The sequence below is a fragment of the Aegilops tauschii genome, chromosome 4 (assembly GCF_002575655.3).
Source record: "Aegilops tauschii subsp. strangulata cultivar AL8/78 chromosome 4, Aet v6.0, whole genome shotgun sequence".
Lineage (NCBI taxonomy): Eukaryota > Viridiplantae > Streptophyta > Magnoliopsida > Poales > Poaceae > Aegilops > Aegilops tauschii.
In genome coordinates, this window is record NC_053038.3 from 92,987,398 (window position 1) to 93,002,463 (window position 15,066).

The window sequence follows — 15,066 nt, forward strand, 5'->3', positions numbered from 1 at the left end:
ACAAAAACTACTTCATGATATTGTAACTTCATAATGTCACCACATCATGTATATATTTATTTCTTCTAGATGTGTTGTATGTTTTACCCATTATGGAAAATATGAGAAGTATCTGAAGTAAATTACGACATGACTAAAAAGTACTCCTCTATTCACTAAAGAACAACTTGAAAATCTTTAGCAAATAAGCATGAAACAACGCCTAAGGGAGGAAGTTCTGTGATAGGCTAACAAAAATAGCCTCATGTTTCATTTCCTCTTCTAAGAAATTCAGTATAGTTACTCTAAATCTTTTAGAGGACCATAATCATCTTCTAAAAGTTAATACTACAGCGGATCAAATAGGCCATGCATGCTTGCGCCTTCCGCATTGAATATCACTGTGAATCAATAACTACCCAATCGAGTAGTCACGGGTAAGAGAGGAAATAAATTGCTAGCCTTGTCTCTCATTGATTTTGCAAACAAATGAGGGAGTACCAAACATCTCTGGCACCTCGAGCGTTGATAGTGGCTTCTCATATCATGTTTTCTTTTCAGTGCGGAATATCTAAACTTAGGAGCTAGCATACAGAAAAAGATGAAGCAATGCGAAAGAGTTGGATCATTTATGTGGTATCATCAGAATAGGAGGCAAAGGGGAAGAACCCATGAGCAAGAAAAATAGCTTATCTCCAAGAATCGCCTAGGAAGCTCTTCGGATATAATATATTTTCTAGGGCGAATTTCATATCGTCGTACAATTAGCAAGATCTTTTGCAAGGTAGTTGATTGGTATTCTCATACATTCATGTACTTTTCTCAATTTTCATAGAAAATTAACCACAAACTCATTCATCGCAAACGAACATGGAACTAGTATTCACCCATCATTAGTTAAACACCATCGTGCCATGGGTAATGAGGAGAGTCTCTAGTAATTTTCTAGGGATTTTACCAACAAGAGGAATGAGCAAAACATCAAACCCTAGGTTTGACCACAAGGACGTTTGATTGATATTTGGGCAACATGATACTCCCTCTGTCCGCGAATAGGTGTACTTCCAACTTTTGTCTTAAGTCAAAGTTTTAAAATTTTGACCAACTTTATCGGGAAAAGTGGCAGCACTTATGGCACTAAATTAGTATCACTAGATCCATTTTGAAATGTACTTTCATAAAATATCAATTTGATGTCATATATGTCACTGCTCTTTTGTATGAAGTTGGTCAAAATTATAGAACTTTGACCTAGGACAAAAGGTAGATAGACACTTATTCGTGGACGCAGGAAGTACACACGACCATGTGGTGAGACTCACATATGTTGACCAGAATGATCAAACAAGTCTCTCCACAAAAATTTGGGGGGTGCCATTTCTGGCCTTTCAAAAGAATCCAAAAAATACTTAAATATCTTTGGAACTAATATTTTTTGAAGGGAATCATAATCTTATATATAATAGACCTCAGAAATGAATTTAATAAATTTATGTTATGGAAAAATATATAAATAGTTCAAAGCTCTACTTTGGACTGTTGGAAAAGAAGATGGGTTTAATTGCTTTTTGTCCAAAAAAATTGGGGTTTTTAACCACATGCCATGATCAGTGGGAATAGTTTAGGCCATAGGATTGGAAGAGGATAGTTATATGATTTTCTATGAAATACAATCCTATGGAAACACCAAATAAAACAACTAAGATAAACTTTGAAACATCCAATAAAAAATGAAGATAAACACTTGAAATCGGTCAAGGCAATATCATTTTAAAAATGATGGCTCGATTAATGGTCGGTGTCTGCTTCAATTAATTCATGCAATTTTCAGGGTGTGACACAGGGTACCGACGGAGATGATCTCTCCGTCAAAAGAGGGGATCCCTTGTGCTCCTCAAAAATCTTACTTATGCATTTTTCCACCATGGGTTTATCTTTGTAATACATGCATGATACGTCTCCAATGTATCTATAATTTTTTTATTGTTCCATGTTGTTTTATTATCAATCTTGGATGTTTTATAATTATTTTATAGTCAATTTATATCATTTTTTGGTACTAACCTATTGACATAGTGCCAAGTGTCAGTTGCTGTTTTTTCCATGTTTTTTACATCGCTGGAAATCAATATCAAACGGAGTCCAAATGGCACGAAACTTCACGAAGACTTTTTATGGGCCAGAAGGGAGATATTGGGCCCTGGTTGCACCTGGGGGGAGTCCCGAGGAGGGGACAACCCACCAGGGCGCGCTAGGAGGCCCAGGCGCGCCCTGGTGGGTTGTGCCCACCTCGGGTGCCCCTCGGACCGCCTCTTTGCTCTATAAATACCCCAATATTCCATAAACCCTAGAGACATCGACGAAATATTCATCCAGCCGCCGCAGAGACCAGAACCACCAGATCCAATCTAGACACCATCTCGGATGGGGTTCACCACCTCCATTGGTGCCTCTCCGATGATGCGTGAGTAGTTCTTTGTAGACCTTCGGGTCCGTAGTTAGTAGCTAGATGGCTTCCTCTCTCTCGCTGAATTCTCAATACAATGGTCTCTTGGAGATCCATATGATGTAACTATTTTTGCGGTGTGTTTGTTCGGATCTGATGAACTTTGAGTTTATGATCAGTCATATCTTTTTATATCCATGAAAGTTATTTGAGTTTCTTTGATCTCTTATATGCATGATCTCTTATAGCCTCGTATTTCTTCTCCGATATTTGGGTTTTGTTTGGCCAACTTGATCTATTTATGTTGCAATGGGAAGAGGTGCTCGGTAGTGGGTTCGATCTTTTGGTGCTTGATCCCAGTGACAGAAAGGGAAACGACACGTATGTATCATTGCTACTAAAGATAAAACGATGGGGTCTATCTCTACATAGATAGATCTTGTCTACATCATATCATCGTTCTTATTGCATTACTTCGTTTTTCCATGAACTTAATACACTAGATGCATGGTGGATAGCAGTCGATGTGTGGAGTAATAGTAGTAGATGCAGGCAGGAGTCGGTCTACTAATCTTGGACGTGATGCCCATGTAATGATCATTGCCTGGATATCAACATAATTATTTGAGGTTCTATCAATTGCCCAACAGTAATTTGTTTACCCACCGTTTGCTATCTTTCTCGAGAGAAGCCACTAGTGAAATCTACGGCCCACGGGTCTTCTTTCTCATATATTTGCTTTGCGATCTATTTTATTTGCACTTTTTATTTAGATCTATTAAACCAAAAATACAAAAATACTTTGCTGCACTTTATTTTATTTGCGATCTATTTATTCAATCTATTACAACTTTCTCCCGTCCATGCACTGTTTCTGGCGCCGTTACCCGAAAGGGATTGACAACCCCTTTAACACGTCGGGTTGCGAGGTGTTGTTATTTGTGTGCAGGGGCTGCTTACGTTGTGTTGCTTGGTTCTCCTACTGGTTCAATAACCTTGGTTTCATATCTGAGGGAAATACCTACCGCCGCTGTGCTGCATCATCCCTTCCTCTTTGGGAAAATACCGACGTAGCTTCAAGCGACATCAATGCACACTATCTTCTTACAGCTATTCGAACCGAAGCATTTGAGGAGGTGAGAACCAACTAAATTTCTAAGTCTGGTTATTTTGTCGTGAAATGGGGGTCATGAAAGAGAAACAAAAGTGGATAGTTGTAAAGTTATTCGTGAGAATATTGTCACGCGACACCATAAGAGGCACAAGGGAAAAGATGGAACAATGTGTGTAATGCACGGTCATGTATTCAGCAAGCAGAGGTAATTTGTGTGGTGCTTCTATCCAAAGAGGCATAGAGATCGGGAGCACCATGTCCACCTAGAGATCTTTTTTGTTGCAAGTTCAAACAAGAATCAAAATCGTGTAAACTAGCCTATGTGTATCACATCGTGGAGGGAACCCGAGCGAGCCTAAAACCAATTTTAGGGTGGATATTAAATTTAGTCCTTTGTGGTTGAATGATTCCCGATATGAAAAGAAACACATGCCTACGCGTTGATAGATGTCGTACGTCCTAAACCCCTAGTTCATTGCTATATCTTTTGACCTTCTTTTCCATGGATGGTACTTGCCACGATTTCCCTTGTGTTTCTATATTCATCCATGTCTCCAGGTATGTTTGTATATGTGTCAATGAGATTGTCTCTATTGTTCTCATCTATGAAATGATGGATTCATCTTCAATCCTATGATCTTTGCATGTCTCATATTTTGATGCAAAGACCATAGAAAATTGTTCTATGATAAAATAAAATAAAGTTAGCAGTTTTTTACATGAAAAAGGAAAGGAAAAGGTCAATTGGTAAGTAGGACTAGAGATGATGTTCAATCCATTCTTTGAGATGAGATGAGTTGTGTTGCTTTGTTCTGTGTTTGACTAGTATGCCGCATGTCTTCATAATCCCATGCACATGAATTGGAAACTTACTTGCCCTACTAATAAAATTTGATGTTTTCCTAGTATTGTTCACATATTTGTATTTTATTTCTGTTAAAATATGATTTTTGTTATATTAGTTGTGATATATCTAAAATGTCTAGAGTTATTACGGATTTGTGTATTGTTCTTTAGGATCTATTTTCTGCGTTTCTAATCTATCAATGGCTATATAGATGCTATTGGCATTCTAATATCATTGTTTTTGCCCATAGTGACATCCTGGCCATTTCTCATGATGGCCCATGTGTGTGAGTATGGTTGTGATAACTTCGCTTCGCTAACTTATAAAAGTGAGTGGACACCAACATATAAACTCAATAGTCCATGTGGTAGCAACTTCGTCTTACCTTTTTGCCCGAGGCGAGGACAAAGCCACAAGTGAGTTTGAGTCATATGCTAACCCAGTATGAGGTTAGGTCTAAGCTATTCGGAAACTTGGACTTTGTGCCTAGGGTTTCACCTCCTTCGTTAACTGCCAGATAATGTTCTGGTGGAGAAGATATCCCAATGGAAAGAGGGGATCCCCTTGGGTATTTTACTATCGTAGATTTTTTTCCCTCTTACAATCAAGCAAAACCTCATAGCAGACCGCTACCAAAAGATAATTTGGAGAAATCTATTCCATAGACAAAGGGAAAGAGTCTAACAAAAGAGAATGGAGAAAATCATTCAACGGGGGAAATTGTTGCATAAGCGACATAATCCACTTGTAATTTTGAGCATATAATTTTACTTGAAAATTAATTCCTATATGGTTTGGAATAGCTCTCATGTTTTATAATTTTCACTTGAAATTGTTCAGTTGTTCTTCTAGCAATAATTTGGCATCCACATGTCTCTTGTTGCGTTGCATCTTTGAAACCAACCTTACAGTTGTATCCGGGTTCTTAATGATAGAGGGGGCAATTTTGCACAACTTTCCAAACCAATAACATAAAATACATAACAAAAGATAAAATTACACCGTAACTCTATTTTTCATGCTTAGAAGGAAAAGGGTGGAAACAATGGCAGAGTCAGGATCGGCCCAAACCGGCCTTGTAGCTACAGTCCATGAAGGATTTCTCGGCCATGCCCAAGGTGGCAGCCCAGGCTACCTGGGTCCTGATGCCGCCACTGGATGGAATTATGCAATACTTTATAAAGAACTCTCTTACAAGAAGAGTAACTAGGTAATCGTTCAAGTAATGCTCTCCCTCATCTTTTGAGAATGCATTTTGTATTGTATGCGTAAGTGTTTGAAGAAAGTGCCCTCTCAACACTAGAATTGCAGGGAGATAGTTCAGTTTGAGAGTCTTGGTAAACAGTTTCATACATGGGTTTCGTCTTTAATCAAACAAGTATAATAGATAGCTGGAAAAACATTCGCACCTTGCTAAACCTTTCATATTATGTGTACGAGCTACATAGTTGATACATAGTTTCAACAGTTTTACCTAGCTTGTGACTTGTTCCGCCTCTATTGCTTGATAGCTAGAGCATGGATATGGAAATCTGGATGATGCTCTAGACCTTCAAGTTATCATTTACTTGAATTGATTGGTAATGAAGAAAGATGCCTACTGGAGGTGCTAGAATTGAGTAGTGGTGTGTGTACAGCGGGGGTGAGGGGGTGCCTAGAAGGGTGTAAGACATATTGGTCGCCCATTTTCCTTGTACAACTCGAAATACATATGTGTTTTTCACACATGTCATCAGCTCCTCATACACAAAGTACGCACAATTTGTAAAACAAACTAAGTACTAGCAGAAGACCTATACATTATAGTAGGGGAACTCAAACTGATCATGGCATAGTCAATCCACTGAGCTTTTCTTGTTGCCATTCAATCTTCATTAGAGAGAACATTTGATTTGAGACTTTCACAGCCTATTGAGCCTCTCTACCACCTCTTTCATTGTCGGTCGATACTTAGGAGACTCCTCTGTGCAACTTTGTGCGATGTCTAAGAAAGTTTTCACCTCCTTTGTTTCCTTTTCCCCTTCTAAACCCATTCGATGATCCGCAATCTCCGAGGATATGCCGGCCTCAACCTTTTCCCTTGCCCATTTCAATAGTTCTACCTCCTTACCTCTAATGTTCTTCATTGGCCAGCTTGGTCGTCGACCGGTCACTGTCTCCATCATTAGCACGCCAAAACTGTACACATCTGCTTTCACGCTTGCTCCCACGCCTTCACGTATCTCTGGTGCCATGTACCTTTGTGACAGTTGCATAAACATAAGATCACATATATCCTTTTTGAAGCACAGTAATCCTATCAATGGTCTAAAATATGAGAAATGTGGTGTTTGCTAAAGACATTGTAATACCGAACTATGTGTCCATTTATGTTTTAATCTAACTAGTAGTAGTATTTTGTTGTCTAAAATTCGTTAAACCATACTACCGTAACTACAACATACTCAACTTCACTGCACTGAGCTTGTCTTCTATGCATAACTTTAAACCACTCCTTGTATTTATATGTAAACAAAAATGCAAAACATGCAACCACATAAGTAGTTAGATAATAATTTTGGGCGTCCTAGAAAAACTTAGCTTGGCAGGTGTTACCATTCCTGCGTCCATAGAAACGATGTTGGGCTACATAAATCTGAGTAAAATTCATTAGTGGTCATTGAACTTTTCTAAAAATTCACTTGTTGGTCATAATCAAGAATAGCGATTTACGTACGATATTGAGATCACATGGGTGCGAGCAAACCGTATACGCTTCGCGGAGTCAAGTACACCTTCAAGCGCTAGTCCTAGATAGTCTCGGTTTTTTATATAGGAGTATTTGTTTTCCATATAAAAAGACGGCAGGACGAGGTGGGTCTACTGCAAACTCAGTTTAAACTAGGCCTCATCCAACTTTTCACTAGTTTCAGTCGAATTTCATGTCGTCTGATGCATTCGTGCTCTAAAAGGTTTACGGGTCTATTTGAAACTTGATTTGGTATACAACACTGAAAACATGTGCAAAATGTGAACTCTGAAGTGAAGTGATCTGCAAGAAGGCCAGTGCATTACCCCGCTGTGCCGGCGGCCTGCGTGCTGAGCTGCGACGCGGCAGGACCGCCGGTGACAACCCTCGCATGGCCGAAATCGGCGAGCTTGGCCTCGAACCCCTCGTCGAGTAGCACGTTGCTGGACTTGACGTCGCGGTGGAGCACGGGCGGGTGGCGGTCGTGGTGCAGGAAGGCGAGCGCGGCCGCTGCGCCGCGGGTGACGCGGAGGCGCGCGGGCCACGGGAGCGAGCCACCGGCCGAGGCGGCGTCGCCGTGCAGCCAGGCGTCGAGGCTGCCTCGCTCGAGGAGCTCGTAGACGAGGAGGCGGTCGCGCCCGGCGGCGCAGTAGCCGAGCAGGCGCGCAAGGTTGCGGTGGCTGAGGCTGCCGAGCACCTCCAGCTCGGCGCGGAACTCGCGGTTGCCGGCGCCGGCGGCGTGGTCCGCGGAGAGGCGCTTGACGGCCACCGCCGGTCCGCCGTCCGGGAGCACGGCGCGGTACACGAACCCGAAGCTGCCGTCGCCGATGATGTTGTCCGGGGAGAATTCGCCGGTGGCCCTGGCGAGGTCGTCGAGCGAGAGCTTCTTGAGGGAGGAGTCGACGGCCGATCCGTACAGAGACCACGACGAGGAGAGCTCCGACGATATCCCGACCGGGGCGGAGATTGGGAGGGACGACGACGACGAGCAGCGGTGGTCCGGCTCGAGGAGGCGGTTCTTGCGGTGGCGGCAGAGGAAGGCGACGAGGAGGCAGGGTACGGAGATGCCTACGAAGGCAGCCACGGTCACGACCAGCGCTTCGTACACGCCGTCCATGGCTTCAGGGCCGGGTAACGGAAGTGGGGAGGAAGATGTGGGCTAAGGCTATTGATTCGTGAGAGTGAGAGGAAGAGGAAGAGTCGCCCGTGGAGTCAAGAACGTTCGGCGGATTGCGGTTGACTATTTCTCCTGGGAGGAAGACTTTGACTGCTGAGTCTCCTCGTTCTCTTCTGCAGGCCGTGTATATATACGCACAGGTATATTCTAGATTTTGATGCACTTGGTAAAAAATACTGAAGGAGAATCTGATATGATGTCACAGTATACTTTGTGTTCGACGGGCTTTCGCTTCAGTTTCAACCGCAACATGCGTCTGTTTTGTGCTTAGTTTGCGATGGCTGAAATCTGTACCTATTTGCTACACTGTACTTCCTGATCCTAAACTTTGTAAGAAATCAGGACATAATTCATACGGAGAGCGGCTAACCAAACAGTCCAACAGTGAAACAGGTTCACGAGATGAGATTATGTTGTGATCCCCCGCATTACCAAACTCTCACCTTTATCTCCCTTCTCTAATTTCTCTGTCTAGCTCCAACAAGCGAAAGAGACACGGCAGACTTCGAAGCAAACAAGCCTACTCGGCACTCACATCCACAGAGAGCTAAAACCCGAGATAACTACACGGGAGGCTGAAACATACAGGTATTTCACACGTTCTACTAGGTGTTGAGGTACTTTGCTGGCTGGCCTAGCTAAACAAACCACAGGTAAGCCACATAAAATTTGCCCGGCGGCAAGTCGTACAGCATCAGAGGCCATAAAGATTCACGTCAGAGAGCCCCATACATGGAGCAACACCGTAAGCAAAAACCATTATTAGGTAATTAAGCGCAGCAGTGCTAGCTTCATGGCTTGCGGTTTGCATGCCCCAGTTCAATCTAGCATCGGACCACGCCCGCGGCCTCGGGCGCGCCATGGGCCTCCCCTTCTTCCCATGCCACGACCTGTGAGGTGACGAATGCGAGTGATGAGAGGTAGGGGGGTGCAAGAAGCACAGCACTATGATATGTCACGCCAGAGCTTACCACGGCCTGGAGGGGGGTATTCATAAGGTTCGTCGAAGTATTCATTCTGCTCCATCCATCTTCCCCTGCCACGCCCTGCGAAGCAATGGAGGATAGGAGCCATGAGAGGAAAGGGCATGCAAAAGGCACAGAAAGATGGTACGTGAGACCGAGCTTACCACGGCCTGGAGGAGGGCGATACTCATCTGGTTCGCCATTGTAGTATTCACTCTGCTCCATTCTTCTTCCCCTGCCACGCCCTGCGAAACCATGAGGAACATAAGCCATGTGAGATAGAGGCATGCAAAAATGGAAAACAGAAACGATGATACATCAGACTGAGCTTACCACGGCCTGGAGGGGGGTGATACTCATCTGGTTCGCCATCAAAGTATCCACCCTGCTCTTCATAGTAGCCGCCCCTGCCACCATAACCGTAATCATAGCCATAGCCACCACGTCGACCACCTCCATAGTAGCCACGGGCTCTTCCCCTTCCTCTTAGCCGGCCTCTCCCTCTGCCTCTACCATTGTAGTAATAGTCTCCATCCTCCTCCCATTCTTCACCCCAGTCATAAGGAGGGGGTCCATTGCTAATAGCTGTACATGTTTATGATCACAGAATTAACATAGTTTTCCATATGATTTGTTGCTAGAAACTAACTCATGTACTCTGGACAAACTTATAAATTGTAGATTGAAAATTAAGTCCAGAAAATGGAGCCAATTGAAGTACTGTGAACTTAGAATGCAAGAAAACTACTCCCTCCGTTCCTAAATATTTGTCTTTCTAGAGATTTCGACAAGTGACTACATACAGAGCAAAATGAGTGAATCTACGAGAGCGGATTTTCAGCGGATGAGCACCTTGGGTGTCGGTATCTGGACCATTCATATCTGCCTCGTGATGTGCCGCTGGGAAATTGTCTCGGCAGAACTCGCAGTAATACAAACCGATACGATGGGCTGGTGGTTGGAGTAAATGTGCCATGCATGGGTGGCAGAGGACCTGAGCCCAAACAGTGTGAGCAATTACTGATACGATGCCGTCCACTCGTCCCACATCCTTTCTCTTTCATACTACTCCGTTCAAATCTTCTTGATGTTTCTCAGTAAGTACTTCGTTCAAAGCTTAAAATGGAGTTAAATTAGTGGATTTTGTTCACCCGCAAAAAAAATTCCGCGGATTTTGTTGTTGTGGCAATGATGCTAATCTCAGTACTCCCTCCAGTTATTTTTAGTCTGCATATAAGTTTTGCCCGAAGTAAAGTATCTCTACTTTGATCAAACTTATAAAAAATATCAGTATTCACAATGCCAAATTAATATTGTTAGATTCTTTATGAAATGTAGTTTCATAATATACATATTTGGTATTGTGGATGTTGATATTTTTTAATAGAAATTTGGTCAAACTTTGCAAATTTGACTTGACACAAATCTAATACACAGAGTAAAAAGGACCAGAGGGAGTACTACATATTGGTTAATTAATATATTTAAATGTGGAGGGAGAGAGAGAGAGCATAAATCAATTTGTTTATCCTAATACTTGGTTGATGAACATATTTGAATGTGGAGAGAGAGCATAACTATGAAAATATTTGTGGGCAATGGAGGTACATTTTCCTAAACATAAAATATTTGTGTTTCTAGAGTAATTGCAATATTAATAAACTATACTTAATTGAGTATCTGCTGTACCAAAACCTGTGTTGGTACTCCGGCGGAAATGCATAGCCCACACGAGACATGAGTCAAGCAGCAAAAACGCGTCCTGTGAATTAACTACGGTGGCCCAGATGTCGCTTTCCGTGGATGAAATACATCATAAATACAACGAACTCACCTATCTGCACCTCGCACTAATACATCGATATGGGCCATCCCAAAGCATCTTCTGAGGACGCGATACCGAGCTATTAGGTGCTCGTCCACCAAAACGACTATTTGGTGAATCTACACTCTAAAATATGTCTATATACATCTGTATGTGGTAGTCCATTTGAAATCTCTAAAAAGACAAAAAATTAGGAACGGAGGGAGTAAATGATACCCAATGAATTCCCCCTCAAGATTTAAACTATTCTATCTAGAAACAAAAAAGCAAAAAATAGTATAAAAAAGTTGAGCGTGTCATAAATTAAATGTAGTGGCATTTAAAATCCACTATGCATGTTGCAGGGCAGAGTGACTCTCACGTTCAAATCGGAGGGATGTTAGTTGACCAGGCTAGCAAATCCAATGGCTATAAAAATTTGGATGGTGTGGCAGCACACATGCACAGAAAAATAGCAATTGATGACTTGTTGTGGGGTTTGTCTATATAAGATATAGAGATAGGTCAGTTCTTAGGAAGGTAGGTAAACAAACCAGTCACATGTGAAAAGTACAGGGTGTAAAGGAGTATACCGTATTATGTACTCCCTCCATAAAGAAATATAAGAGCGTTTAGAGCACTAAAGTAGTGATATAAACGCTCTTATAATTCTTTACAGGGGGAGTATTATGTAATAAGATACTGTAACTTGGCAACATGGAATGCTAAAGTTATAAAGATACGGTCGTGTCTGAGGGCCATGTGAGTTACTGTCTGAAAGTTGTGTGCTCAGAAAGACATGAGAAAAAAAGATACCTCTGCCCCTGCCCCTTCGGCCGCCACCAGGTCCACCACGACCTCTCCCACGAGCAGAGGGAAAGGATCCTAAATTACCATGAAGGACGTTGTGATCAAATGGTGATATATGTGACAAATAAAAATCGGTGGAGCGGATCAACTCAGAGCAACACCTTCATGTTCATAATCAAAAGCAGGTTTCACCTCTTCAGCTGGTATGGGTGGCTGGTACCTAAGGGTATATACCCACAATACGCAGACAAATCAGCTAAGGGAACTCAAAGCGGCTGAATCTGAACTGATTCAATATCTGGTTGTACAAAAATGAGCGAAAGGACAGGGTTTGCCTTACCCTGGAGATGACGTATCCAATGGTTCCTTGGACAATGTTAGGGTAATCATTGATACATGACGAGTTGTCTCTAGCCTGTGGTAAAAGTGCATTAGTGTGGCAATAAATCTTTCTTCTTTTTCTGAAGAAAAGAATATATGTACATCCATACGGGACAAGGCCTTCTTCCAGAGGCTCCCATGTGTCAGTGATGCCAACAGATTCAATAGACGTATTCTGATGGAGACCAGCAACCCTTCTCTGAGGAACATTATGTGTCAAATTAGCAAAACAAACAAAAAATAACCACATTGATAACATATATTTTAAGGCAGAAGAAGTTACTGTTAACCTTGATCAATTCAGCAACCATGACCGTCTTATTTATGGCTCGTCCCATGGCTTTGATAGTGATCTCATCATGCCCATTTTCCTGAAAAATGCATGCAAATAAATATGCAGTAGGAGCAAGAAAAAAAAGTGGTTCAGTTATGAATTCAACCAAAATGAAATCAAGATTAATAACACCATTTAGGGATTCTGAAAAATTCTGTTGACCACTGACCACCAACAGGTTTTCAGAAAATAATGACTGAAGTGGTATATGCAAATATGAAGGTAGCTTTTCGACATTCATGTGAACTGCACACAAGTTCATATCATTTTATTAAGCTGATAACATGCACATACTTCAGGCATCAAGATCGAATGGCAAGTAAGTGAAACAAAGACAAACTGAAAGGCTTCATAAAGTTCCGTTGTCAGGGTCGAACAGGAAGTAGTGGACAAAGAAGCACTACAGAATATTAACCAAGAAAACCCAAAGTCGGGCAGGTGTCTCTACTTTATTTATTTTTACTTAAAAAGAACCTAAGGTTCCATCTTTCACCCAGTTTTGTCCATCCTTCGTCCAACCTCCCACCCTCCACCGATTTTTTTGGCTTTTCACCCCTTCTGGTTTCATCAAACCAATCTTTGGCAACCCAATAAACCAGATCAATCTATGTATAGCAAATTAGAAACAAATCCACGGTCCATCAATAAATTGTTTTTGATGGAAAAAACCTGGTACTGATCAGTCATCTTTGGTAATCCAATAAATAACAATAAAATTCACGGCCAGAAGTAAATAAATATCAATCAAACTCTTAGCATTTGGTAACCCAATAAAGCAGATTAATCATGGGCACATATCTATTTTATCAGTTTAAGAAATAGCTGGAAATCTATAGTTTGTAACCAAAACGTAATCTTATTTTGTCTATTTGCTTTGCATCAAGATTTATCCCATATGATCCTCTTATTGTGTTAAAAAATATTTAGCCCCCCTTGGCAACGCACGGATACATACCTAGTAGAATTATAAATGAAAAAGCTAACATCATACTCGGTGGCAACTAGAAACACAACACTTAATGATAAATTAAATACATGTGAAGCAGTGTCCCATATCCCCTCTATCGAGGCATTTCCCAGATTGTGGAACAGCATACAAATAAATAAAAAGTTGAAACGAGCATACAAATAAATTACTGCTTAAGTGAACACCAGATAAGGACAAAGCGAAATGACAAAGCATAGCAAGGGGGATCACCTCAAGCAACGACATCCCGTAGCCGATATAGTTCCTCATCCTCCCGAGCGCAGTGATCCTGATCTCATTCTCACGAATGGGTGTCTCATTCCGAGGCTTCTCCACCCTTTGGTATCTATCCATTGCTATGAATCGAGATAGGTTTTAGCATGGCAAGAGCAGCAGCATAAACAAAGTACACAGAAATAAGGTAGGCACTGCATGAAAGGAGATGAGACGCAAGGATATACAAAAACGCAAGAGGCGACGAGATAAATCGGATAACCGCCGGCCACGATTCATGCACCCCCCAAGAACCCTAACCCCAGCAGTCGGTTGCAGCAAACAATACACGAGATGAGAAGCTAAACCCACGCGAAACGGAGTGAGAAGCCGAGGAAGGCACGCCATGACGGCACGGTGCGAATTTCTTCGAAAGGAAAGAGGGAGCACGAAGGAGCAAATGGCCCCGCGATACCCCGAATTCCTGATCCAGGAAAGCAGCCTGAGGCGCAGACCCAAGGAAGCTGCCGGAGTGACGGCGGCGACACGGATTTCGCTCCGCGTCACGGAATGGCGCGAACAGGGCCTCGACGGCAACGTCGCCTCTGCCGCCTACGCGCGCTCCCCGGCGGAGGCGAGGGGTCGAATCGGCTCCTGGCCGCCGCCGCCGCCGCACGAATCGAATGAAGAATCGACGGGGGACGAGGAGGAGGAGGAGAGGGGGGAAGGAATCGATCGCACCTTCGGGCTCGCTGCTCCGCTCTGCCTGCGGAGAGAGTGAGGAGGGGTCCTCGAGGTCGACGGAGGGGGAACTGGGGAACCTACCGTGGCGTGTGCGGGTTCATGGACGCATTACGGTCCCTACGGGTGACGTGGAGGCGCTCTAGACGTTCGTTCGGGCGATTGCGTGGACGTGTGGTCTCGATGGACCGGTTCGAGGATAAGGAGGGACGGCGTGCCACTGTCAGTTGAGGCCAGCAGCCAAGTGGGACTGCGGGAGGGGCTCCGCGTCACTACAGGGCCTGCCTGCTGACACGTGCGTCACCTGTGATAACGATACTCCCTCAAGCGGTGCATATAGATTTTTCTTTTCTTTTTGAAGACAAAGTTCACAAATTGAACCACCTGAGCCCCGTGTCGCTCCCCGGCATAGGTGTTAAGCTCCCCGACAAAAGTCATGCTCGACTTCGGCCTGGGCGAATGGCGAATGATGCTTTCGGGTATGATTTTCCTTGTTGGGGACGCTATCAAGGGGATCTGACACCTCTCCTGCTCCATGTTCTTGCCTCCCGGTGAAAACC

The 15,066-nt window shown here is 43.1% G+C and overlaps 2 protein-coding genes across 2 annotated transcripts; both read right to left on the minus strand.

Moving 5' to 3' along the window:
* Positions 1-6,047: 6,047 nt before the first annotated feature.
* LOC109739487 (leucine-rich repeat receptor protein kinase MSL1) lies at positions 6,048-8,325 on the minus strand. Its single transcript, XM_020298575.4, has 2 exons — positions 7,441-8,325; positions 6,048-6,624 (listed from the first exon to the last, which is right to left on the minus strand). Exons 1-2 carry the CDS (start codon positions 8,229-8,231, stop codon positions 6,288-6,290), a joined length of 1,128 nt encoding a protein of 375 aa, XP_020154164.1. The 5' UTR covers positions 8,232-8,325; the 3' UTR covers positions 6,048-6,287.
* Positions 8,326-8,795: 470 nt separating this feature from the next.
* LOC109739496 (uncharacterized) lies at positions 8,796-14,704 on the minus strand. The gene is made up of 11 exons (XM_020298587.4): positions 14,507-14,704; positions 13,784-13,908; positions 12,542-12,622; positions 12,362-12,450; positions 12,211-12,285; positions 12,032-12,090; positions 11,877-11,945; positions 9,590-9,841; positions 9,421-9,501; positions 9,263-9,337; positions 8,796-9,181 (listed from the first exon to the last, which is right to left on the minus strand). Exons 2-11 carry the CDS (start codon positions 13,904-13,906, stop codon positions 9,111-9,113), a joined length of 975 nt encoding a protein of 324 aa, XP_020154176.1. The 5' UTR covers positions 13,907-13,908; positions 14,507-14,704; the 3' UTR covers positions 8,796-9,110.
* Between the last annotated feature and the right edge of the window lie 362 nt (positions 14,705-15,066).